Source organism: Balaenoptera physalus (genome assembly GCF_965194825.1).
Source record: "Balaenoptera physalus genome assembly, chromosome: X".
Lineage (NCBI taxonomy): Eukaryota > Metazoa > Chordata > Mammalia > Artiodactyla > Balaenopteridae > Balaenoptera > Balaenoptera physalus.
In genome coordinates, this window is record NC_138903.1 from 29,645,454 (window position 1) to 29,671,441 (window position 25,988).

General features: G+C 36.7%; 1 protein-coding gene across 5 annotated transcripts in view; it reads right to left on the reverse strand.

Moving 5' to 3' along the window:
* DMD (dystrophin) overlaps positions 1 to 25,988 on the reverse strand; it is a 2,259,822-nt gene that overhangs the window by 1,224,759 nt on the left and 1,009,075 nt on the right. For all 5 annotated transcript variants that reach the window (XM_082446317.1, XM_082446321.1, XM_082446320.1 and 2 more), the window contains 3 exons: positions 20,276 to 20,377; positions 20,039 to 20,146; positions 4,805 to 4,984 (listed from right to left, as the gene is read on the reverse strand). In XM_082446317.1, coding sequence (XP_082302443.1) covers positions 4,805 to 4,984; positions 20,039 to 20,146; positions 20,276 to 20,377 — 390 coding nt within the window. The remainder of the gene's footprint in view (positions 1 to 4,804; positions 4,985 to 20,038; positions 20,147 to 20,275; positions 20,378 to 25,988) is intronic.

A 25,988-nucleotide genomic window follows, 5' to 3' on the forward strand; every position in this document is an offset into this window, starting at 1 on the left:
TTTCATTTATTGTCAGCAAACAGTAGATTTATCATATAGATGCTGAGTATTTTATCTTAATGGTATTTTAATTACATACTCATGATGAGTGAAATGTAACTATTTCAGAAGTCAGTCTTCTTCTAATAGGAAGAGAATTTCATTTTTATTATCATCTTCCAGCTGATTCTGAGATTTATACAATGGAGATAGTTGGAATCTCTTCACTAATTACTCTAGAGTTTTATATAAAATTTCAAGCAAAGAGAAACGCATCATAAACATTTAGAACTGGAAGGACACTACAGAGATCTTCCTAGACCAAATTTTTCATTTTATAAATAAGGAATGAGTGGTTCCAACAGTTAATTTAGCTGTTGTCTCTTAAATTTTCAGTGCCTACAACATTTTATGTTGTCGTAGATAAATGAATTTACAACATAAAACCAATTGCACTGATGCACACAAGGCCTGTTCTCAAACATCTACTTTAGCTGAAGGTAGCAAAAGAATACAGTTAATTCCCAAGGTTATTTGAGCTATAACTTGGAAATTTTCTAATAAAACCTTTAACCTAAGCAATTAACCAATAGATGCTCTAAAATTCAAGATAGTTAGTCCATGAATTAAGTAAGATAAAAACCTAAAATAAGTGAGGAAATTTTATTTTAATTCTGGGTTTTATAAAACCATTAAAATTGTTTTTTAATTGGCAGCAGACTGATTAGACTTGGAGAGCTTTCAGGAACCACTGAAAAGGGTTGTCAACTGAAAGGCCTTAGAGTATTTTTAATTAAAATCATTGGCAAAAAGATGAGAGGCAAACCAATTGTAACTACATTTCGTGTATCAAGAGGTCTACAAAATAATGCTTTGAGAATGGGTACAGTCAGAATGTGCATGTAAAATATTTTATGGAGAGTAAAAACAGGGATCTCTAAAATATGAGAATGAACTCTGAAAAGAAAGGCAAATACAGAAATTTTCATATTAATGCTTTTGCATCTATTTGCATTTCTGGTATTATGAAAAACACTAGCTTATTATCTTCAACCATGTTTTACATTACTTACATGTCTGGCAGGAGTTTTAAAACTCTCAGAAGGACATAAATAATGTAGAACAGATATATTCATACATAATAATCACTTTCTCTATTTGGGAATCCATGAGTACGGACACAGACACACACAGCATAAACATGTACGCTCATGTTCAAGGGGAGGGGAATTCTGAGGATATTAATTTTATCTTTAAGATATCTGTGCTCATAGTTCAGAACACTGCAAAAATGGTCATTAGGAATATAGCAAAATATTGATAAAATGGGAATAAGAGCTATGAACTTGCACGAATCATAAAATGTTCCTTATTTCTGGCAAAGAAGATAATTTACTCTGTTTAAAAAAATCACAAGGCTACAGAACTTCTGGATTTATCTAAATAGATATATTCTTACGTCTGAACTCATGCTGCCAAGTCTAACATAAATTACCATAATAAATTATAAAGCAAATGAATAATATCTCCTTTCCATAGTATACCATGATTTCAGTTAAATGGGGAAAAATAATATTTCAAATCATTTAAAGTATTAACTGTAATGAATTTCTGACTATCGTATTCCCTAATTACAATCAAAATATAAATATGTCCACCAGGGGCACGGCATTTAGGAAAAAATAGCTGAGTAAATTTCAACGAGCATGTTTATAAAAAGTTTGGAGGAAACATAGGGTTATTCGAGTATTTAAATAAGTCAATTCAAGGTGTATTTCATTTGCTCTCTTTTCTCATTTTAAACATCCACATAGCAAATGTTATTATTCTTTTTAACCTTTGGAAACAGAAAGTATTTCCATTTTCTTAGGCTGCCTTCTCATCAACTTCGGCATCTTCAGCTTGTGTCCAGGTATTAAAGCCAAACCTGACTCTGAAATGCAACAGAGCAGCCCTCATAGTTGATTTTTTTCATGTTTTGATCTCTTGCCATGCTACTGTTTCATAAGGTCAAAATCCCTCAAAGCCTTGACCTGAATAGCAGTCAAAATTTCGGGCACATCATGAGCACATATGAGCACAATCAGATGCCTTGTCATCTCAGTCACAATTCCAACACCCTACTGGATTTTAACCATTACCAGAACTTTGCTCATTCTTTATACCAATCATTTAAAAGGATTTTTAAAAGACTGAGTATATTGTGTCATTAATGCGACTATTTTTCCCCCACAAACAGGCTGGAATATATGCATACAAGTGAGCTTTGTTCTTTAAAGTCACAACCTTACCCTCAACATTCTTGCAATTCTTATGCAATTTTGATTAAGTTCAATGTGACACGTAAGAAAGAAAATCATTTTTTTTTTTTTTTAGTTACAAGATACTATTTCTTTTTTCACTCTATCTCCTTTTAATTCCTCTTTCCCTGGGTAGCTTCCTAAGAGCCCCCCACTCGCAAACAGTGATTTGGATTGGGCCTATGATAGTGCAGTTTTGGGAAAAACCAAGGAGTGAAAAGTGAGACATGAGCTTAAGAAAGGCTCAAGCTTAGTGTCCTAGGAAGCAACTTGCTAATATAACTCAATTTATCTGCTTCTGGTCTGGTATGAGTGTTTAATGGTTTAAAAATAAATTTAAAAAAAAATCATAGTGAACTACAACAAGCTGTCCAGACTCACTAAACAGAATGCCTTGCATATCAAGAGAAACTTTTTTTTTTTTTTCTCAAAATGCTTTCACGTCTATGGCTTTATTTTACCCTCATCAAACCCCAGTGAGCAAGTAGAGCAGATATATGTTATGTGTTGGAAATCATTTTATAAAGAATTACACAAACCAAAGCTAGTACTGTTTTATCATAGATTTCATAAAGTTCAAAAATAGGAGGTTAAGTAAGTTGCCCTAGGTGGTAGTCTCATAACTTTTAAGCCATTAAAAAATAAGGTTTCTATTTTATTTTTTAACCAACTAGAATAATCAAATAAGTAAGATTTTGATGAGATGCACAAGTCTCATTCCACAGAATGAGCATATTTAAATACTAGCAATATATTGCTAGGAAATACTAGCAATATATTGCTAGGAAGGTCTCCGTTCTTCCCATTTCAGGCAGCACTGAGGAACACCAGAATGTGGGGACTGGCACATATGTCAGTCTTACTAATTCAATGCTTTCAAAAAATATGTTCTGCAGACTTTATCAAAGGCTGCATGTAGATTACTAGCCTACTGAATGAGATTTTCTGAGCACAGAATCTAGGACTATGCATTAGAATCAGTTTCCCAGGTAACTATTATGCAGACTCAAGTTTGGAAAACCACTGCCAATAGGGCAAGTGAACCAGAATGCAACCTTTTGTTAACCCCATTACACCTCCGTGAATATATCCCCTTAAAGGGACACATTTCAAAATATCTTCATCAAATAATGCCAGTGCTTCTTAACATGGTAACTGACCATTTTACAGCACCAATAATCTATGGAACCAGTGGGTATATATTGGAATGATATCACTGATGGTTTAAAAAGTATAACACTTTCTAATGTCTCACATATTTGTTACATAAATGCCAATGATCATGCAAAGTAACCAAGGCCAGATTACATATAATAAGAAGAATCATGACCTGGTGGTAAAATCACTATTATATCAAGTAACTGCCAAAAATATAGTCAATAGAATTTTTATTATTGCCCAATGACTGTATGAGAAATGATTACAATTGATACTCCTTCAAGTTTTAAATTTTAAATATGAATTTGATTTTAAAAAAAAGATTGAACTGTGATTGAAAATCATATATGTTGGCTGATCATAGTTTCTTAAATTATATTCTTGGAAGCAATACTTCAAACTTCATTTCTTCATCTTTCAACAAACATTTCCTAAGTGCCACTTATCAGATGCCAAGTATCAAAAAACAAATTCCCTGTACTGTCTCACAAGAGAGGAGATATATGCCTAAAGCTACTGAATGTGGCTTTAATAGAGATGTGTGCATTGTGCATTGAACTATGATCTGTGACCAATTAGTAAAAGCTTCTATAATACGAAACAATATGGCAGAATGTATTAAACACTATTAAACATAATGTTAATATTTTGAATGACTGCCCATGACTCCATCATCTAATAACCGTATCAGATAATAAAATTTTCTAGTTTAAAAATATCACATTAAAAAAAATTATCAAAACTTTTACAATTCTTACCATAAAAACACATGACACTACAAGTAAAACATAGGTATTTTCCTAATCTACAGCCTATATGTGTTAGTATAACTAAGCTGCATGATTTTATGAATCAACAGTCTATGGCAGAAAATCCACTGATTATAACCTCACTTGTACTAATTGAAAGAGGTCTTTAGTGAAATCAAAGGACCTGGGCCCTAGTCCTGCTCTTATCACTGACTTACCTTGGACAATTCACTTTTCCTCCCTAAACTTCATTTTCTCATACGTAAAATGTAGAGGTCAATTAATAGCCCTCATCATTCCAGGGATCATTCCAGTGTGATGACACAGTTCCCTAGCATTTTGTCCGACTGCTCTGAGTCACTCAGATCCTCATTCCCATTGAATTGGAAGGGATTACACTCTAAGGCAGTAGCTGGTTCAGTCCACTAGCTCTCACTCCTCCACTTCTACCACATTCTCCAATGTCAAGGCAACCAAGAGAGCCATGGTGTTATTCAACTGAATACTTAGCAAGGACTAATCTAGTGACACCCTTTGCAGGGTTACAGTACCGCTCTCTTATTGCAGATTTCAAAAATCTCAAGGATAATTTACTGTAGGTTAATTATTATCACTAACCTGTGCTGAACTCTTTTCAAGTTTTTGGACTAAATTATCCCAGCGCTGGGCAAAGTTGTCCAGCCATGCTTCCATCTTTTGGGCTACCAATGTATTTTTCAGTGTTGAAAGAAGATCTTGGTTGAGTGAGCAGAGTTTGTCCATGGTTTGCTTTTTCTTTTCTAGATCGGTTTTTAAAACCTGTTAAAACAAGGAAGAACACAGACTAAGCCTAGGTTACATTTTATGAAATACTATAGTTCAATTTGCTTTTGCATGCACTTTCTCATTTGTACAGATATGGAAAGATTATAATTGGGCCTGCAAAAGATCAAGAGTTCATAAAAATATAAGTAGAAAATTATAATCCAAATAATGTTCCCAAGAAGCTTGAAGAGAAATAAAAGTCAGATGTAAAATAAACACCTCGTTAAGGCACTTACGAACTACCTTAACATTTTTGAAGAACTGCCAAGTAAAAATGTAGCATTGCTTCAAAAGGCAAAACAGAGATCAACATATGGAAATTACTTTTTAACATTTGGAGGTGTTCTAAAGTGAAAGGCATGGCTCTTGGATGTTAGTGAATTTCTTTCTAATTTCTGATAGAATTCAAATAAAATATCACATGCCAGGAGTACTGAAGAAAAGGTGGTGAATTGAGAAGATGAGCATGGCTAAGGGGACTTCCCAATCTGAAATGCTGTGATTATTTGAATAAATTTGCAATATTATTTATTTCTATGATTTTTACATTCTTTTCATTATTTGGATACAAAAACCTTGTTATTCAGTTTACTGACTTTTTCATTTTTTAGCATCTGTTATTAACTTTCAGCTATTTGAGTAATTATCTTCTAAAGCTAATTTTAGAGCCCATTAAGTAACAGAACTAAGTAATTGAGTATAACACAAATCCTTTGGAATCACTTTGCCTGTTTACTAAATGCTTATGTGTTTTATGAAGTATTTTTATACCATTCACATTTCCAAAGTTCCTGGGAGCTATGGAGGGGGTTACACATGCCATTTGGTTGACAGAGAATGAATAAACAAAGTGGCTTGTGTGAAATCAGTAGATCAGGGCAGCTTATTCTTTCATTTTATCCATTAAGGTCAACCTATGCTTTGGGAAATCCCATTTCCATCTCCCAAATGCTAGTCCCTGATGTAATTTGTAAACACAGAGTAAGAAGAAAGAAAGGAGAGAATTATTTTATGGTCCCTTTACAATCCCCTCTTTTTGGCAGTAGCAAGTACAACGAACATAAACTAAGCTGTGAGACCTGTCTTTCCAAAATAAATGCAAATTTATTTAAGAACAACTAACACTGCACATGGCAAAGAAATGAGTATGAAACAGATGTCCCAACTGCTCATGAACCGAAGTGTCATCGACAGAGAGAAATCAATACACCCCCCCTTCCCCCTGCCACCCCGCAAAGGACACTTTATGTAGTTCATTTTGGCATGCCACCTGCATTGATAGCTCTTAACTGCAGACTGCTCTGGTGTCTCCTTCAATTAGTTCATCCTTTTCTCAGAATCTACTTCACCTGGTGTTCTTTATATTGCAGTCTTACTGCACGCCATTTTTAGGGAATAAAAGCAAGTTTTGAAATGAATTTCTAGTTTCTCCTCAATAACTGTTTTTTTCGCTATTTTTTCTAAGTCTGAAAGAATGCAATAGACCAAAATATGAATTAAGATATAAAAGTTGAATCTGAAGAAGGGGAAACCATTTGCGTTGGAAATTTATGGGTAGTCTCATGTTACCTAAAAAGATTTTCTTAGATGATCTATAAAAGTAATTGGACACCCAAAGAGATTTAGTGGCAAATGAAACGAAGCCTCCTGTGTTAACATTAAACCAAATGAAGAAGCACTTAGTGGGGCGTGGGGGGGGGGATGAATTGGGAGATTGTGATTGACATATATACACTACTATGTATAAAATAGATAACTAATAAGAACCTGCTGTATAAAAAATAAATAAAATTCAAAAAAAAATGAAGCACTTAGTGAACATTACAAAAATAAAGGGGAAATTCGTCATTAAGGAATACAATTAGGGAAAATAACTCAAGGTAAAATAAAAACAGCATTACTGTAAAACTGTGGAATTATCAAATCAATATATTTTTACCTAAATCTGTATGACAAAAACACTGTACTAACCAAGGCTTCTATCTAGTAAATTCTAGATCTGTGTTTGTCAAATGGTAATGGCAGGATAGTAGTTCTGCCTCAGTTTGTTTCCCCTTGTTGGCTCTGGGCCAACCTCTCTCTTTCTCTCCCAATCTTTCTTCCTCTTATAATCTCCCAGTTCCTGAAGTACTCTCCCAACATAACTAAGAGAGGGAGAAAACAGGAAATCCATGGTGGTGCCAGATACATTGCATCATAGTAATGAATTGCCTTCTCCCATCTATCCTTGGAGAGCAATTATTTTAAGCTTGGATTTTGTGTGTGTATATCAAATAATTATGATTTAATTGTTACTAATATTTACAGTATAAAAAAAGATGTCTTTCTGCATATCAAGAATTGATTACAGATCTTTGACTGCCAGAGAACCAGAGAGTTCTAGAAAACTCAGGAGGCAAAAAGAAGGTCTAGAAAACATGTACAAGGCAGAGGTCAGCTAGGATTTTAAAGAAGAAATATAATTTATTTTCATAGAAGTGAGGCACCTGGACATACCTCCCAAGGTAAGCAGGAAAGTACAGCCAATAAATCAGATTGGACCGCAGTAGAAATGGGCAAGAAACAGATAAGCTGCTCAAGAAGACAGAATAAACATGTTCTATCTGGTCAAGGTTAGATGATTTGAAGTGAAAAGAGAATGTATACCTACAAAAGGCCCAGAAACTCTTCACCCTATTCTCATCAGACGTATGCTTCAGAAGAGTAATGCCAAGACAATTTCTCTTAAACTGGCAAAACTGAATTCTGTACCTATTTTATGTGTAGTTATTTGTCCATATGTAAGAAGTACTGCAATTCTTTCTAATCACCTGTTGTTGTATTTAGGTATATTGATCCACTGTGGGGGCTTCTCAACTTGAGGGAATGTCAGAATCACCAGGAAGGCTTGTTAACTGGCAGATTGCTGGGCCCTACGCTTCCAGAGTTTCTGAATCAGTAGGTCTGGGATGGGGCCTAAGAATTTGCATTTCTAACAAGTTCCCAGGCGACGCTGCTAGTGTAAGGACCACCCTTTGAGAACCGCTGATACTATCTGGATGAATTCTTTGAGGGTGATCACAGGAGTTGAGGTCAAGGTAGCAAGTCCTGGTGAAACAGCACTGTCACCAGGGACTTGCCAAGCTCCCATAAGCACTCTGTCCCTGCCATCTGATCTCACAGACACTTGATAGTGACCTAATTCCACAGTACTCCTGCAGCCCCTGCACACCATCCTCTCTTTTGTCAAGTTTCCCAGAGTTGTCCTTCCCTGGCAGATGCCACGAATCCTCACAGCAACAGTACTCTGCCCCAGGAACATATTTCTTGTAGGTTTGGGCCTTCCCATGATAACCTACTTGATTCTACAAGTCTTAGAATTCACCTCAGTTTCTTCTGTCCTTTTCTTTTTATTCTTTACACCAAAAAAACCCTCAATTTTGATGACAGAAAAATAATAGACTGACATGATTTGGACAAAATGATGTATCAGGAGGAATGAAATACGTGACTCCTCATCCCCCACCTCAAATGAAAAGTAGGAGAAAATCCCATGGGTTATTAGTGATAATATTTCAAAACAAATTACACTGATTGTAAATAAAAGAGAGTTTTAGCATACTGTATCTATACCTAGGTATGTAGTAGGAACTGGTGACAGATGGTACGTGTTTTGGGTCTCAGATTGTGACATATTTTAATGAACATTAAATTCTTATTCACTGCCTGAGTCAGCAGGGGAATTTTACCTCAAATTCTAGACCAGCTGTCAGGTTTTGTTAATTGGTTTAAACTATCAAATGGTAAGACTTATACAAAACATATTTTCACTTTGTTCACAAGTAAGGTGACATAATTTGAATTTTAATCATACTGGAAAATTATTGAGACTTTGCTAAGAGAGCATTTTCATGGCCCTGAAGCTAGTAACGTCTTTTACTTACAAAAATGTCAACACAGTGGCACATGATTGTTTGAAACAAAATTTTTCAACTGCAGTTATTTTCTGTCAAGGAATTTAATGTGATGAGGAGTTCTGAAATAGCTTAAAAGTCTTGGACCTGGGTCTGGATATCTTGGTGCTCATTTTAACTCTGCCACTAATCTTCTGTGACACATTATCTGTGCCATGTGTTTTCTCCTGAGCCTCAGTTTCCTCTTCTAAAATAACCTAGTCTGTCTCGTTTTCATGCCCAGTGCTCCTTAGTTCAGTTCTTCTAATTGGCCTCCTTACTACCAAAAGTCTTACTACCAAAGAGCATTCCAAAAATGTAAACATGATTGTTATTCAACTCCCAATGGCTACCCACTAGTTGAAGAACAAAATTACAAATGTGATCAATGATATTATTGCACTGTTTGAAACATAGATTACTTTTCTAAAATCTGTCTTTAGTAGTAACATCACTCAAAAAAACATACCTTCTCTGAGGAATGATTTCCTATCAACAATAAGCTGGCGTGTAATAACAAGTAATACCTACGTGAATCTATCTTAAATTAAAAGCCTATACGGGGGAGGAGCTTCAAGATGGCGGAAGAGTAAGAAGCGGAGATCACCTTCCTCCCCACAAATACATCAGAAATACATCTACATGTGGAACAACTCCTACAGAACACCTACTGAACGCTGGCAGAAGGCCTCAGACCTCCCAAAAGGCAAGTAACTCCCCACGTACCTGGGTAGGGCAAAAGAAAAAAGAAAACACAAACACAAAAGAATAGGGGTGGGACCTGCACCACTGGGAGGGAGCCATGAAGGAGGAAAGGTTTCCACACACTAGGAAGCCCCTTTGCGGGCGGAGACTGGGGGTGGCGGAGGGGGGAAGCTTCGGAGCCACGGAGGAGAGCACAGCAACAGGGGTGTGAAGGGCAAAGCAGAGAGATTCCCGCACAGAGGAGCGGTGCCGACCAGCACTCACCAGCCCGAGAGGCTTGTCTGCTCACCCGCCGGGGCGGGCGGGGCTGGGAGCTGAGGCTCAGGCTTCTGAGGTCGGATCCCAGGGAGAGGACTGGGGTTGGCTGCCTGAACACAGCCTGAAGGGGTTAGGGCACCACAGCTAGCCGGGAGGGAGTCAGGGAAAAGGTCTGGAGCTGCCGAAGGGACAAGAGACTTTTTCTTCCCTCTTTGTTTCCTGGTGCGTGAGGAGAGGGGATTAAGAGCGCCGCTTAAAGGAGCTCCAGAGACGGGCACGAGCTGCGGCCATCAGCGCGGACACCAGAGACGGGCATGAGACGCTAAGGCCGCTGCTGCCGCCACCAAGAAGCCTGTGTGCAAGCACAGCTCACTCTCCACACCGCCCCTCCCGGGAGCCTGTGCAGCCCGCCACTGCCAGGCTCCCGTGATCCAGGGACAACTTACCCAGGAGAACACATGGAGGGCCTCAGGCTGGTGCAACGTCATGCCGGCCTCTGCCGCCGCAGGCTCGCCCCGCCTACGAACCCCTCCCTCCCCCCGGCCTGAGTGAGCCAGAGCCCCCGAATCAGCTGCACCTTTAACCCAGTCCTGTCTGAGCAAAGAACAGACGCCCTCAGGCGACCTACACGCAGAGGCGAATCCAAATCCAAAGCTGAACCCCCAGAGCTGTGCGAACAAATGAGAGAAAGGGAAATCTCTCCCAGCAGCCTCAGGAGCAGCAGATTAAATCTCCACAATCAACTTGATATACCCTGCATCTGTGGAATACCTGAATAGACAACGAATCATCCCAAATTGAGGAGGTGGACTTTGGGAGCAAGGATATATATATATATTTTTTCCCTTTTTCTCTTTTTGTGAGTGTGTATGTGTATGCTTCTCTGTGTGATTTTGTCTGTATAGCTTTGCTTTTACCATTTGCCCTAGGGTGCTGTCTGTCCATTTTTTATTTTATTACTTAAAAAAATTTTTTTGCTTAATAATTATTTTTTATTTTAATAACTTTATTTTATTTTATTTTACTTTATTTTATTTTATCTTCTTCTTTCTTTCTTTCTTTTTTTCCTCCCTTTTATTCTGAGCCGTGTGGAGGACAGGCTTTTGGTGCTCCAGCCAGATGTCAGGGCTGTGCCACTGAGGTGGGAGAGCCAAGTTCAGGACACTGGTCCACTAGAGACCACCCAGCTCCACGTAATATCAAATGGCGAAAATTTCCCAGAGATCTCCATCTCAATGACAAGACCCAGCTCCACTCAACGACCAGCAAGCTACAGTGCTGGACACCCTATGCCAAACAACTAGCAAGTCAGGAACACAAACCCATCCATTAGCAGAGAGGTTGCCTAAAATCATAATAAGGCCACAGACACCACAAAACACACCACGAGACGTGGACCTGTCCACCAGAAAGACAAGATCTAGCCTCATCCACCAGAACACAGGCACTAGTCCCCTCCACCAGGAAGCCTACAAACCCACTGAACCAACCTTAGCCAATGGGGACAGACACCAAAAACAACGGAAACTACGAACCTGCAGCCTGAGGAAAGGAGATCCCAAACACAGTAAGTTAAGCAAAATGAGAAGACAGAGAAACACACAGCAGATGAAGGAGCAAGGCAAAAACCCACGAAACCTAACAAATGAAGAGGAAATAGGCAGTCTACCTGAAAAAGAAATCAGAATAATAATAGTAAAGATGATCCAAAATCTTGGAAATAGAATGGAGAAAACACAAGAAACGTTTAACAAGGAACTAGAAGAACTAAAGAGCAAACAAACAGAGATGAACAACATAATAAATGAAATAAAAATTCTCTAGAAGGGATCAATAGCAGAATAACTGAGGCAGAAGAATGGAAAAGTGACCTGGAAGATAAAATAGTGGAAATAACTACTGCAGAGCAGAATAAAGAAAAAAGAATGAAAAGAACAGAGGACAGTCTCAGAAACCTCTGGGAAAACATTAAAAGCACCAACATTTGAATTATAGGGGTCCCAGAATAAGAAGATAAAAAGAAAGGGACTGAGAAAATATTTGAAGAGATTATAGTTGAAAGCTTCCTTAATAAGGGAAAGGAAATAGTTAATCAAGTCCAGGAAGCACAGAGTCCCATACAGGATAAATCCAAGGAGAAACATGCCAAGAAACATATTAATCAAACTATCAAAAATTAAATACAAAGAAAAAATATTAAAAGCAGCAAGGGAAAAACAACAAGTAACACATAAGGGAATCCCCATAAGGTTAACAGCTGATCTTTCAGCAGAAACTCTGCAAGCCAGAAGGCAGTGGCAGGACATATTTAAAGTGATGAAAGAGGAAAAACCTACAACCAAGATTACCAGAAAGGATCACATTCAGATTTGATGGAGAAATTAAAAGCTTTACAGACAAGCAAAAGCTAAGAGAATTAAGCAGCACCAAACCAACTCTACAACAAATGCTAAAGGAACTTCTCTAGGCAGGAAACACAAGGGAAGGAAAAGACCTACAAAAATAAACCCAGGGCTTTCCTGGTGGCGCAGTGGTTGAGAATCTGCCTGCCAATGCAGGGTACACGGGTTCGAGCCCTGGTCTGGGAAGATCCCACATGCCGCAGAGCGACTAGGCCCATGAGCCACAATTGCTGAGCCTGTGCCTCTGGAGCCTGTGCTCTGCAACAAGAGAGGCTGCGATAGTGAGAGGCCCACGCACCGCGATGAAGAGTGGCCCCCACTTGCCACAACTAGAGAAAGCCCTCGCACAGAAACGAAGACCCAACACAGCCATAAATAAATAAATAAGTAAATAAATTAATTAATAAAAAAATAAATAAATAAAATAAACCCAAAACAACTAAGAAAATGGTAATAGGAACATACATATCAATAATTACCTTAAATGTAAATGGATTAAATGCTCCAACCAAAAGACACAGACTGGCTGAATGGATACAAAAACAAGATCCGTATATATGCTGTCTACAAGAGACCCACTTCAGACCTAGGGACACATACAGACTGAAAGTGAGGGGATGGAAAAAGATATTCCATGCAAATGGAAATCAGAAGAAAGCTGGAGTAGCAATTCTCATATCAGACGAAATAGACTTTAAAACAAAGACTATTACAAGAGACAAAGAAGGACACTACATAATGATCAAGGGACCAATCCAAGAAGAATATATAACAATTGTAAATATTTATGCACCCCACAGAGGAGCACCTCAATAAGTAAGGAAAATACTAACAGCCATAAAAGGGGAAATCGGCAGTAACACAATCATAGTAGGGGACTTTAACACCCCACTTTCACCAATGGACAGATCATCCAAAATGAAAATAAATAAGGAAACACAAGCTTTAAATGATGCATTAAACAAGATGGACTTAATTGATATTCCATCCAAAAACAACAGAATATACATTCTTCTCAAATGCTCATGGAACATTCTCCAGGACAGATAGATCATAGCTTGGGTCACAAATCAAGCCTTGGTAAATTTATGAAAATTGAAATCATATCAAGTATCTTTTCCGACCACAATGCAATGAGACTAGATATCAATTACAGGAAAAAATCTGTAAGAAATACAAACACATGGAGGCTAAACAACACACTACTTAATAACCAAGAGATCACTGAAGAAATCAAGGAGGAAATCAAAAAATATTTAGAAACAAATGACAATGAAAACACAACCACCCAAAACCTACGGCACGCAGCAAAAGCAGTTCTAAGAGGGAAGTTTATAGCTATACAAGCCTACCTTAAGAAACAAGAAACATCTCAAATAAACAACCTAACCTTACACCTAAAGCAATTAGACAAAGAAGAACAAAAAATCCCAAAGTTAGCAGAAGGAAAGAAATCATAAAGATCAGATCAGAAATAAATGAAAAAGAAATGAAGGAAACGATAGCAAAGATCAATAAAACTAAAAGCTGGTTCTTTGAGAAGATAAACAAAATTGGTAAACCATTAGCCAGACTCATCAAGAAAAAAAGGGAGAAGGCTCAAATCAACAGAATTAGAAATGAAAAAGGAGAAGTAACAACTGACACTGCAGAAATACAAAGGATCATGAGAGATTACTACAAGCAACTATATGCCAATAAAATGAACAACCTGGAAGAAATGGACAAATTCTTAGAAATGCACAACCTTCCAAGACTGAACCAGGAAGAAATAGAAAATAGGAACAGACCAATCACAAGCACTGAAATTGAAACTGTGATTAAAAATCTTCCAACAAACAAAAGCCCAGGACCAGATGGCTTCACAGGTGAATTCTATCAAACATTCAGAGAAGAGTTAACACTTATCCTTCTCAAACTCTTCCAAAATACAGCAGAGGGAGGAACACTCCCAAACTCATTCTACGAGGCCACCACACCCTGATACCAAAACCAGACAAAGATGTCACAAAAAAAGAAAAGTACAAGTCAATATCACTGATGAACATAGATGCAAAAATCCTCAACAAAATACTAGCAAACAGAATCCAACAGCGCATTAAAAGGATCATACACCATGATCAAGTGGGGTTTATCCCAGGAATCCAAGGATTCTTCCATATACACAAATCAATCAATGTGATACACCATATTAACAAATTGAAGGAGAAAAGCGATATGATGATCTCAATCGATGCAGAGAAAGCTTTCGACAAAATTCAACACCCATTTATGATAAAAACCCTGCAGAAACTGGGCATAGAGGGAACTTTCCTTGGCATAATAAAGGCCATATATGACAAACCCACAGCCAACATCATCCTCAATGGTGAAAAACTGAAACCGTTTCCACTAAGATCAGGAACAAGACAAGGTTGCCCACTCTCACCACTATTATTCAACATAGTTTTAGACATTTTAGCTACAGCAATCAGAGAAGAAGAAGGAATCCAAATCGGAAAAGAAGAAGTAAAGCTGTCACTGTTTGCAGATGACATGATACTATACATAGAGAATCCTAAATATGCTACCAGAAAACTACTAGAGCTAATCAATGAATTTGGTAAAGTAGCAGGATACAAAATTAATGCACAGAAATCTCTTGCATTCCTATACACTAATGATGAAAAATCTGAAAGTGAAATTAAGAAAACACTCCCATTTACCACTGCAACAAAAAGAATAAAATATCTAGGAATAAACCTACCTAAGGAGACAAAAGACCTGTATGCAGAAAACTATAAGACACTGATGAAAGAAATTAAAGATGATACAAACAGATGGAGAGATATACCATATTCTTGGATTGGAAGAATCAATATTGTGAAAATGACTATACTACCCAAAGCAATCTACAGATTCAATGCAATCCCTATCAAACTACCACTGGTATTTTTTACAGAACTAGAGCAAAAAATTTCACATTTGTATGGAACCACAAAAGACCCCGAATAGCCAAAGCAATCTTGAGAAAGAAAAACGGAGCTGGAGGAATCAGGCTCCCTGACTTCAGACTATACTACAAAGCTACAGTAATCAAGATAGTATGGTACTGGCACAAAAACAGAAATATAGATCAATGGAACAGGAGAGAAAGCCCAGAGATAAACCCACACACATATGGTCACCTTATCTTTGATAAAGGAGGCAAGCATATAGAGTGGAGAAAAGACAGCCTCTTCAATAAGTGGTGCTGGGAAAACTGGACAGCTACATGTAAAAGAATGAAATTAGAACACTCCCTAACACCATACACAAAAATAAACTCAAAATGGATTAAAGACCTAAATGTAAGGCCAGACACTACCAAACTATTAGAGGAAAACATAGGCAGAACACTCTATGACATAAATCACAGCAAGATCCTTTTTGACCCACCTCCTAGAGAAATGGAAATAAAAACAAAAATAAACAAATGGGACCTAATGAAACTTAAAAGCTTTTGCACAACAAAGGAGACCATAAACAAGACTAAAAGACAACCCTCAGAATGGGAGAAACTATTTGCAAATGAAGCAACTGACAAAGGATTAATCTCCAAAACATACAAGCAACTCATGCAGTTCAATATCAAAAAAACAAAGAACCCAATCCAAAAATGGGCAGAAGACCTAAATAGACATTTCGCCAAAGAAGATATAGATTGCCAACAAACACATGAAAGAATGCTCAACATCATTAATCATTAGAGAAATGCAAATCAAAACTCCAATGAGATATCATCTCACACCAGTCAGAATGGCCATCATCAAAAAATCTACAAACAATAAAGGCTGGAGAGGGTGTGCAGAAAAGGGAACCCTCTTGCACTGTTGGTGGGAATGTAAATTGATACAGCCACTATGGAGAACAGTATGGAGGTTCCTTAAAAAACTAAAAATAGAACTACCATACGAACCAGCAATCCCACTACTGGGCATATACCCTGAGAAAACCATAATTCAAAAAGAGTCAGGTACCGAAATGTTCATTGCAGCTCTATTTACAATAGCCAGGACATGGAAGCAACCTAAGTGTCCATCAACAGATGAATGGATAAAGAAGATGTGGCACATATATACAATGGAATATTACTCAGCCATAAAAAGGAACGAAACTGAGTTATTTGTAGTGAGGTGGATGGACCTAGAGACTGTTCTACAGAGTGAAGTAAGCCCGAAAGAGAAAAAGAAATACCGTATGCTAACACATATATATGGAATCTAAAAAAGAAAAAAGAAAAAAAATGGTCAGAAGTACCTAGGGGCAAGACGGGAATAAAGATGCAGACCTACTAGAGAATGGACTTGAGGATACGGGGAGGGGGAAGGGTAAGCTGGGACAAAGTGAGAGAGTGGCATGGACATATATACACTACCAAATGTAAAATAGCTAGCTAGTGGGAAGCAGCGGCATAGCACAGGGAGATCAGCTCGGTGCTTTGTGACCACCTAGAGGGGTGGGATAGGGATGGTGGGAGGGAGGGAGATGCAAGAGGGAAGAGATATGGGGACATATGTATATGTATAACTGATTCACTTTGTTATAAAGCAGAAACTAACACACCATTGTAAAGCAATTATACTCCAACAAAGATGTTAAAAAAATAAAAAAATAATAATAAAATAAAATCCATTGTTTTAGCAAAAAAAAAAAAAAAAGCCTATAGAAAATTAGTAACTCTGGAGCAAAAAATGCATGATACAAATAAATATTTGGTAAAATGGTATGAATTTAACTGGGGAGATTTATTTAAGATTACCTTTAAATAAATGATTTAATTATTATGATGTATAATACATCATATCAATACAGACATAAATAGATTAATTTAAGTAAAGTTATGAAATATTATTTACAGTAGACCTTTGTTTTATATTAAACATCAAGTTAGCATTTACTAGAATTGATCAAAAATCAAAAAGAAATTATGCAATATTTTATTTGAATAATCAAACTCTTAATATTCGATTTTCCTCTCCCTTACTGGAAAATAACAAAATTCAAAGTGGAAGAGAAGCTTTGGAGATCTTTTTTAATCCCATAAGCTTCAACTCAAACTGAAATGTCTCAGTGAAGCCTGCTGTCTTCTTATTGCCAAAGTTCATTAATTCCTCAAAACACACAACACAGGCACTATAATCAATGCCATTTGGTTTGCTTTAATGTTTTTCTTGTTTCCCAAACTAGGGAATAAGCCCCTTCTATGTGAGCATAATCATCTCTTGTGCTTCTCTTTATATTTCTCAGAGAATCTACTTAAGTTTACTTTAGACTCACTAGACTTACTAAACTTAAGTTTACTTTAGAATTATACTGTTCAGAACTTTATGGAACATTCACAGGTACTTCCTAGTGCTACCTTTTAATTTTTAATGAAATCTTATTCCAGGTATGCTATACTTTTTCAAGAGTACAATTCTGTTTCAAAAAACAAAGTTGAAACTTTACCTATATATTATGAAATTAATGTTTCTATCCCTCCAAAATTGATATTTTGAAGGCCTAACCTCCCAATGTGACATTAGGAGGTGGAGCTTTTGGGAGATAATTAGGCTTAGATGAGGTCATGAGAGTAAGGCCCTCATGCTAGGATTAGTGCCCTTATAAAAAGAGGAAGCAACACCAGAGCTTCCTCTATCTCGCTATGTGAGGATACAGCAAGAAGGTGCTGTCTGGAAGCCAGGAAGAGGGCCCTCACCAAGAACCAAATCTTCCAGCACCTTGATCTTGTGCTTCCCAGCTTCCAGCACTGTAAGAAATAAATATCTACTGTTAAGCCACCAGTCTGTGGCATTTTGTCATAGCAGCCCAAGCAGACTAAGACAGGAACTGGGACCAAGAACTGGTGCGCTCTTGTAACAAATACCTGAAAATGCAGAAACAGCTTTGGACTGGTTAATGGGTAGAGGCTGGAAAAGTTTTGAGGTGCATGTTAGAAAAAGCCAAGATTGCCATGAAGATACTCTAAAGGGTAATTCTGGTGAGGACTCAGAAAAGAGAAGAGCTGGAAAGAAAGTTTCCATCTTTTTAGAGAACACATAAATAATCATGAACAGAATGTTGGTATAAATATGGATGGTAAAGGCCATTCTGATGAAGTCTCAGATGGAAATAAGGAACATATCGGACAAAGGAGACGATCCTTGTTATAAAGTTGCAAAGAACTTGACTGAACTGTGTTAATGTTCTAGTATTTTGTGGAAGGTAGAACTTGTGAGTGATGAAATTGGATATTTACCTAAGAAATTTGATGTCTTTAGGAGATATCTAAGCCAAGTGCGGAAGGAACAGCATGGTTTCTCCTGAATGCTTACGGTAAAATGCAAGAAGAGAGAAACTGATTGAAGAAGGAACTGTTAAGCAAAAAGGAACCAGAACTCGTGGATTTGGAAAATTCTCAGCCTATACATATTACAAAAAGTGAGAAAGCACAGTTCAGAAGAGAACAGTAAGGGTGTGGTTGATTCACCATTTGATAAGGAGATTAGTGTGGGTGTGAACCAGAGACCTAATCAGCCATCTCATCAGAAGCTCGGGATACAGATGGGATTATACCAGCAGAAACTGCCAGCTGGGACTAATGGAAACAAAGAAAACTGGATGGATTGAAGGAAGGCTGTGAACATGTGCTATTCCTCAAGAAGAGGGAAGAACGATATAGGTGATTCAGAGATCATCAGAGCTGCCACCCCCACCACAGGCCCAGGAGGCCAGGCTAGTTCCTCCTGGGCTTCAAAGGGTGGGGCCACCTCTCAAGTTTGGAATGCCCCCACCCAGTGCCTCAGGAGCAGCCACCACAGGGAGTCCTGTGGGTGGGGCTGCTGCAGAGAGCCATGGGGGCAGGAAGTGCCCTGTGAAGCTGAAGAGGCAAGGCCACCTTGCGGAATCCTGGGGGTGATGTTGCCACTCCAGTGGTCCTGCAGCGCAGAGCATCATTCTAAAGCAGGTTATTCTCATACCTTAAGATCTAATGGAATTGTTCTTACTATGCTTTAGACTTATTTGGGGCCCATCACCCCTTCCTTCTTTCCTATTTCCCCCTTTTAGAATGGGAATGCCTATCCTATACCTGTCACACCACTGTATTTTGGAAGCACATAACTAGTCTGGTTTCACAGGTTCACTGTTGGACAACTCGGCCTCAGGATGAATTATACCTGGAGTCTTATTCATATCTGATTTAGATGATGATGAGACTTTGGACTTTACACTGTACACTGTAGAGATGATGTTGGAACCAGTTAAGACTTTTGGGGCTATTCGTACGGAATGAATTTATTTTGCATGTGAAAAAGACATGAATTTTGGGAGTCCAGGGGTGTAATGATATGGACTAAATGATTGTGTCTCCACAAAATTTGTATGTTGAAATCCTACCCCCCATGGTATTAGGACATTGGGCCTTCCTTCGGGAGGTAATTAGGTTTAGATGAGGTTATGATGGTGAAGCTCCCATGCTGGGATTCATGGCCTTATAAGAAGAGGCAGAGACACTAGAGTTTCTCTTCCCACTATGTGAGGACAGCAGCCCCAGCTCACTACAACATTATACCTTTCCCTATTTTAATTAAGAAAAGTAACAACATGGTATAATTGAATAGACTGATCTAAGCAAGAACAATGAATATTTCATTTAAGATCTGAAAGAATAGAAAGACCAAATAATGATGTTAGTATAAGCTATTGGGTTGTTTTTTTTTAAAGACTATTGAAAGCTAAAAAATACATACAGCCAGTTTTTGAAGACTTGATAACATTTCACTTTGCTCCTTAAAGCCAGTTGTGTGAATCTTATTCACTGCATCTTCTTTTTCTGAAAGCCATGCACTAAAAAGGCACTGAAAGAAATCAAATAATTCCAAAAGAGAAAAACAATAATTATTAAAGTACATCATTATATTTTTTCATTTATCCATTTAATATCTCTCCATGTCTTTCACTGATATAATATCCCCCACATGAGTCACCTGTTCTTCAGTAAAACGTTGCCATTTTAGAAGAATGTCTTGTAAAAGAACCCAGCGATCTTCTGTCCACCTACAGATGTTTGCCCACCGATCTCCCAGTACCTGGGGAAGAGAAAACCCACCACAACATCAGCAAACAATTAATTGTTAACTGAATTTTATTAAAAATGGCATGAATGATTTATAAAAGTATCTAACTTTGAGCCCCCTATTTATACCAGGAGTTGTAAAGAACACCCTGCCAGCTTCTGCTTATAATTAGATAAGCATTGTGCCTTTCATTTGTCGTTAGATTAGTTCACTCTTTCCTTCACCTTACATTGAAAAGCAAAGATACTTACCAGAAGTCTGAGGCAGATATTACACCACTATTCGAAATGTCTCCACAGTAAATGCAAGCAAAAATATAAATGTAGAATTAAAGAGGATTTTTCATTGATAATATGTAAAATGTGTATCTCTCTTAGGTCTGAAAATACATCCCAAAGAATAAAAGTCTGACTACTAAATAAGATGCCGAAAAAAGACTCTCATTTGAAGCAATCTTGTATAATTTGAATTGCTTAATGTCCTGATTGTAGAAGAAAATTAGTAGTGACTTAACATCATATCCACATGTGAATTTTTAAAGTTAAGTGGATTATTATTACAAAGTATTTAAATTCACTATTTCTCTAAACTATTCTAGTGAGAAAACTGTAATATTTCCTGAGTAATAGTTATCCTATCCTTAGCATGTCACTAATATCTATATGCACACACTGCTTTAATATGTAATATAAACCAAGCACCAATGGTTTTTAGATGGAAAAAATATGTTGTGATGATTTCTGTGTAAAGGGAGTGTTTTAAGAAAAGAAATATATCATTAATTTCAACTCCATTAGGATGTACTTCAGAGCCAAAAATTTCAACTTTTTTGACTTTCTCATAAATAATAGAATTATTTTCCCATAGATATTGGATCTCTAGACCTAGAAGTATCTCAAAATATGGATGTCTTATTTTGTATAGAATTAGAGCTAGAAAAAATGTTTGTAACTCATATTTTTTACAAATATACTCAAGTATCTAAGATAAGCCTGATCATAATTTCTACCTTACTTGATGCTACATGTTTGGATCGATCCACCTAGAAAATTTTGATATATGATTCAAATAATACATGTGTTATTAGCATCATGGCAAAATTCATCTATTCCTAATTAATTCAGAGACCTACCTAATTTTTTTTAAAATGTGTTTAATCTACCATCTTTTCAAAAAGGGAGTCTCATACATGGGCAAGGAGTAGGCAATAAACATTTTACTACAATATTAAAATGATCATGGACTCATATGCAGCCGAGTCACAGGTGAGTTTTCAATTTTTCTTCAGAAATGTCAATAAAAATGTTATTGCTTTCAGCATAACGTAACTGATTTTTGTATTTTTTATAGTTTCATTCTCTACTCTATTCCTTTTGAATTACGTTAGTTATGGCAGAAGCCTTAGCACTGGAACAGTGATGCAAGATACCCACAGGGAATGTGCTAACGTAACTCAATGAATTCAATATTAGCCATTTAATTATTACAATCAAACATTTGGGATTTTTTTCCTAAAACATATTAGAAGTTCTTTTAGTGAACTTCCTAGTTACCATGTCAGGATGCATCAGATAAAATGGCATGTAACATACCTGTTAATGGATTAGTTGTGAAAAAACTAGCTTCAAAGAGAGAAAATCTCACTCCTTAGCCATAAACTACACCATCTGCCTGATTTTATGATGCAGATATAAAAGGTTAAATTGTGGGATGTTTATTGCAGGGCTCCAACCTCAGGGGAGATGGGTGTCAAGGGGGTAAGAGATAAACTCAAACTGTAGGTAGCACCACCTTCATAAATGAAAGAAAATCAACTAAGGCGTCCAAATAGGTATAACATCTTCTCTCTAGTGCTACAAGACACACAAAGGTAGTGTCCACTGAAGTAGCATCTTAGGTTTGTAATCTCATAGATGGATGATTATTATTTATTAATTTTAGTAGGACATCATATAAAACAAATCCACATAAAGACCTCTATACTAGATTGCTTAAGATTAAATTTATAGAAATTCCAAAATATATTGTGATATACTACAGTTTTTTTCACTATATGAATGAGTTATAAAAAACAATAATAAATATTATTTTAGGTACAGAGTCAACCTAGTTAAAACAACTATTTTAAGAATATTATTTCCATCAACAGATGAATAGATAATGAAATTCTGCCATTTGCAACAACATGGATGGGCTTGGAGGGCATTATGCTAAATGAAATAAGTCAGAGAAAGACAAATACTGTATGATATCACTTATATGTGTACTCTGAAAAATACATAAAACTAGTGAATATAACAAAAAAAGACGCAGACTAATAGATATAGAGAACAAACAAGTGTTTACCAGTGGGGAGAGGGGAGGGGCATTATAGGGGTAGGGGATTAAGAGGTACAAACTATTAGGTATAAAATAAGCTACAAGGATATATTGTACAAAACAGGGAATATAGCCAGTACTTTATAATAAATATAAATGGAGTATAACCTTTAAAATTGTGAATCACTATACTGTACAACTGTAACTTACATAGTATTGTACATCAACTATACTTCAATAAAAAAGGAAGAAAAAAAGATTAGTATTAAAAGTGGCCTTTGTATTCAAATAATCATAATAGGTAACTGAAAATTCACTGAAGCAGGTTTATAATTCAGTCTATTTAATTTAACTAATAGTTAATTATAAGCTCCAATTCATTCATTCACCAATCATGAATTTATTTAAGCAACAAATATTTATTGAACATAAACTATGTGCCCAAAATTAACAGAATAAAGATGTTATGGACTGAATTGTGTCTGCCTAAAATTCATATGTTAAAGCCCTATTGCCCTCTATCCCAGCATGTGACTGTATTAGAAGACAGGACCTTGATAGGCAGGGCCTTTAAATAGGGCTTTTAAGTTAAAATGAGGCTGTTAGGGTGGGCTCTAATTCAGTCTGACAAATGTCCTTATAAGAAGAGGAAATCTGGATACACAGAAAGACACTAGGGATGTGTGAGCACAGAGGAGAGACCATGTGCGGACAATGAGAAGGCCGCCATCCGCAAGCCAAGGAGAGAGGCCTCAAGAAACCAAACCTGCCAATACTTTGATCTTGGACTTCTAGACTCCAGAACTGTGAGAAAATATATTTCTGTTGTTTAGGGCACCCAATCTCTGGCATTTTGTCATGGCACAGCTAACAAACTACATAAGACAAACTTAAGAGAGGTTGATTCCATAGCACTGCAAAATGTCCCACAAAACTAAAGTTGTTACAGGTAAAGAGGTACATATTACAGTGGGAAAATTCTAGAGAATACATTTCAATTACTAGAGTAAAATGAATTTAAATTGTTCAAATGGAGCAGAGTTTTAATAATGTATTGTGACAACTTCTCAAATACAAATATGCTATCACTTAGTGATTTTGTATCTTATGTGGGGAAGATAAAAATATCTAGAGCCAAACCACTTGGATTCAAGTCTTAGGTCAATCAATTGCTTGGATTACCAATGTGTGTATGTCTTTTCAAATTACGAAAACATTTTAAATCCATAACTTCTTGTAATAATACCAGCAATATTTTATCTCTCCCTGCTCAATGAAATCAAGTGACTTTTTCAAGAAATTTATGGCTAAATAATTTAATGTCTCTCAAAGAAAATAATCATACCAACCACTTAAAGAATTGCTTCAAATATTAAACAAGATCATGTATTGAAAAGCAGTTTTAATTTGAAATGAGTTATACAAGTGTCGGTGGTTATTTACATTTTGCTTGATCATAGTATTTATATCGAACCTTCTATGAACCACCAAGGTGAACTATTTTACTCACTCTAGAAAAGTACTTATTAAATCTTTACAGATAGATGTTTAGAATTCCAGTATATTCTTTTTTAAATATTTCCCACACAAGAGAGCATACATATCCTTCAGTAACACATTCTACTGCCTAAATCTATCTTACTCTCAGAACAATCTCAATGAACTGAATCTAAGTCTCTTCTGTTACAATGTAGGCATGGTTCTTTTTACTGGTCTCAGTGAAATTAGATAACCGAATTAGAAATCGCTTGCTCGTATGCTGTACATGTCTGCCCACAGGTAGATTTTTGCAATGCCATATGCACAAATATAAATAGATGTACACAGTGCTTGAATTTATAGATTTATCTGTTTATTGCTTAGAAATGCTGGCCTTAATTTGAATTACAAAGGATGGAGCTAAGCAATTGTTGGATTATCAGTCAGCTTTTATAATCACTCAGAGATGCTAGTTCCTATCACTGCCTCAATGGATGTAACCACACTGTTAGACAAGTACAAGAGATTGGATCAAATGGAATTGACAGGAAGCCAAAAAACTTTTTTAAAATCACTATATTAGGATTAGAAACCTCTTCTCTAGAGAAAAAAAATCAGTCTTTCTCTGAGTTTCCATTTAAGTATATGAATCCCTTGAGCTTTTCGGAATAATGCATATTTTTGTAAGCTAGGTAAGCCTTATGCACATAAATGAAAAATGAATTATAATGTCTCATGAAGTGATAAGAAGAAATTAATTTGTATTTATGTCCTCATTTTGTCTCAGCAGTAAGAGAAGCGAAAGGTCAGTTCACTTACTCTAACACATTTTCATGGACTAAATCACAACTCCATTATCATCTAGGCTCACATCCGCAATGGGGAGGATTTTTCCCTCCCTTTTAATTCACATCTCATATTGTTATACATGCCAAGGACATTTCTCATCTGAATTCATTTGTTTGGTTGAGTTGGTTTTTCAAAGCAAAAGTGAGAAATGGCTATCAAAAGAACATTTGGATAAAAGCAAGTAAGGAAAATTTGACAAGCCTGAGAGGTAAAACTTAAGTACCTTGACCCTTGAATTTATTGAAGCCAGTGATAGAAAGTGAAAGCTAAACTGCACCCAGCAAGATTGGCATTAAGAGACAACGTGTCCCCAAGAGTATGTCCACTAAGGAAGAAACAATTATGTGCCATGGACCACACAATGCAGCAGCAACTGAGATTTATAAGAGAGGGAGGCAGCAGGCAGCAAGCAACCCATCTCCTTTTATTGTAGTTTCAGACCCTGAAATGTACTCCTCAGCTAAATGAATTTTATGTGTAATGAGCCATCTGAAAAATAATTTATTTCTTGCTCTTTCTTTCTTACTTTATAAACAACTATACAGTTAAAAAGGATTAGCAACTTCATCTTACTGACGGTGAAATGGAAATAACATCAAATAACGTGTTGAAAGAAATAAAGCACCCATTATGAGGCTAGAAATGGGGCAGAGTATTACTGACTAATGTTTAGCCAAGTCTATGATTTGGCTAAACTTGTTTTTACATGTTTTTTACAAACTGCTAACTGAAGCAGTATACTATAAAATCGCGTGTCTTAAAGCTTCACTGTCTAACGTATGGTCCAGGGTGGAAAAACATCTTGTGATGTATTAGGAAACACTTATTGGAGGTTTCTCTGAAAATATCATTTTTACTTCTGTTTAAATGATCTTATAATAACTCCTGACTGAATTCAAGGAACTCCTGTCACTTCTAATGGTGCAGTTTACAGATGAGGAAACTGACACTCAGATGGGTTAAGTAACTTATCTAA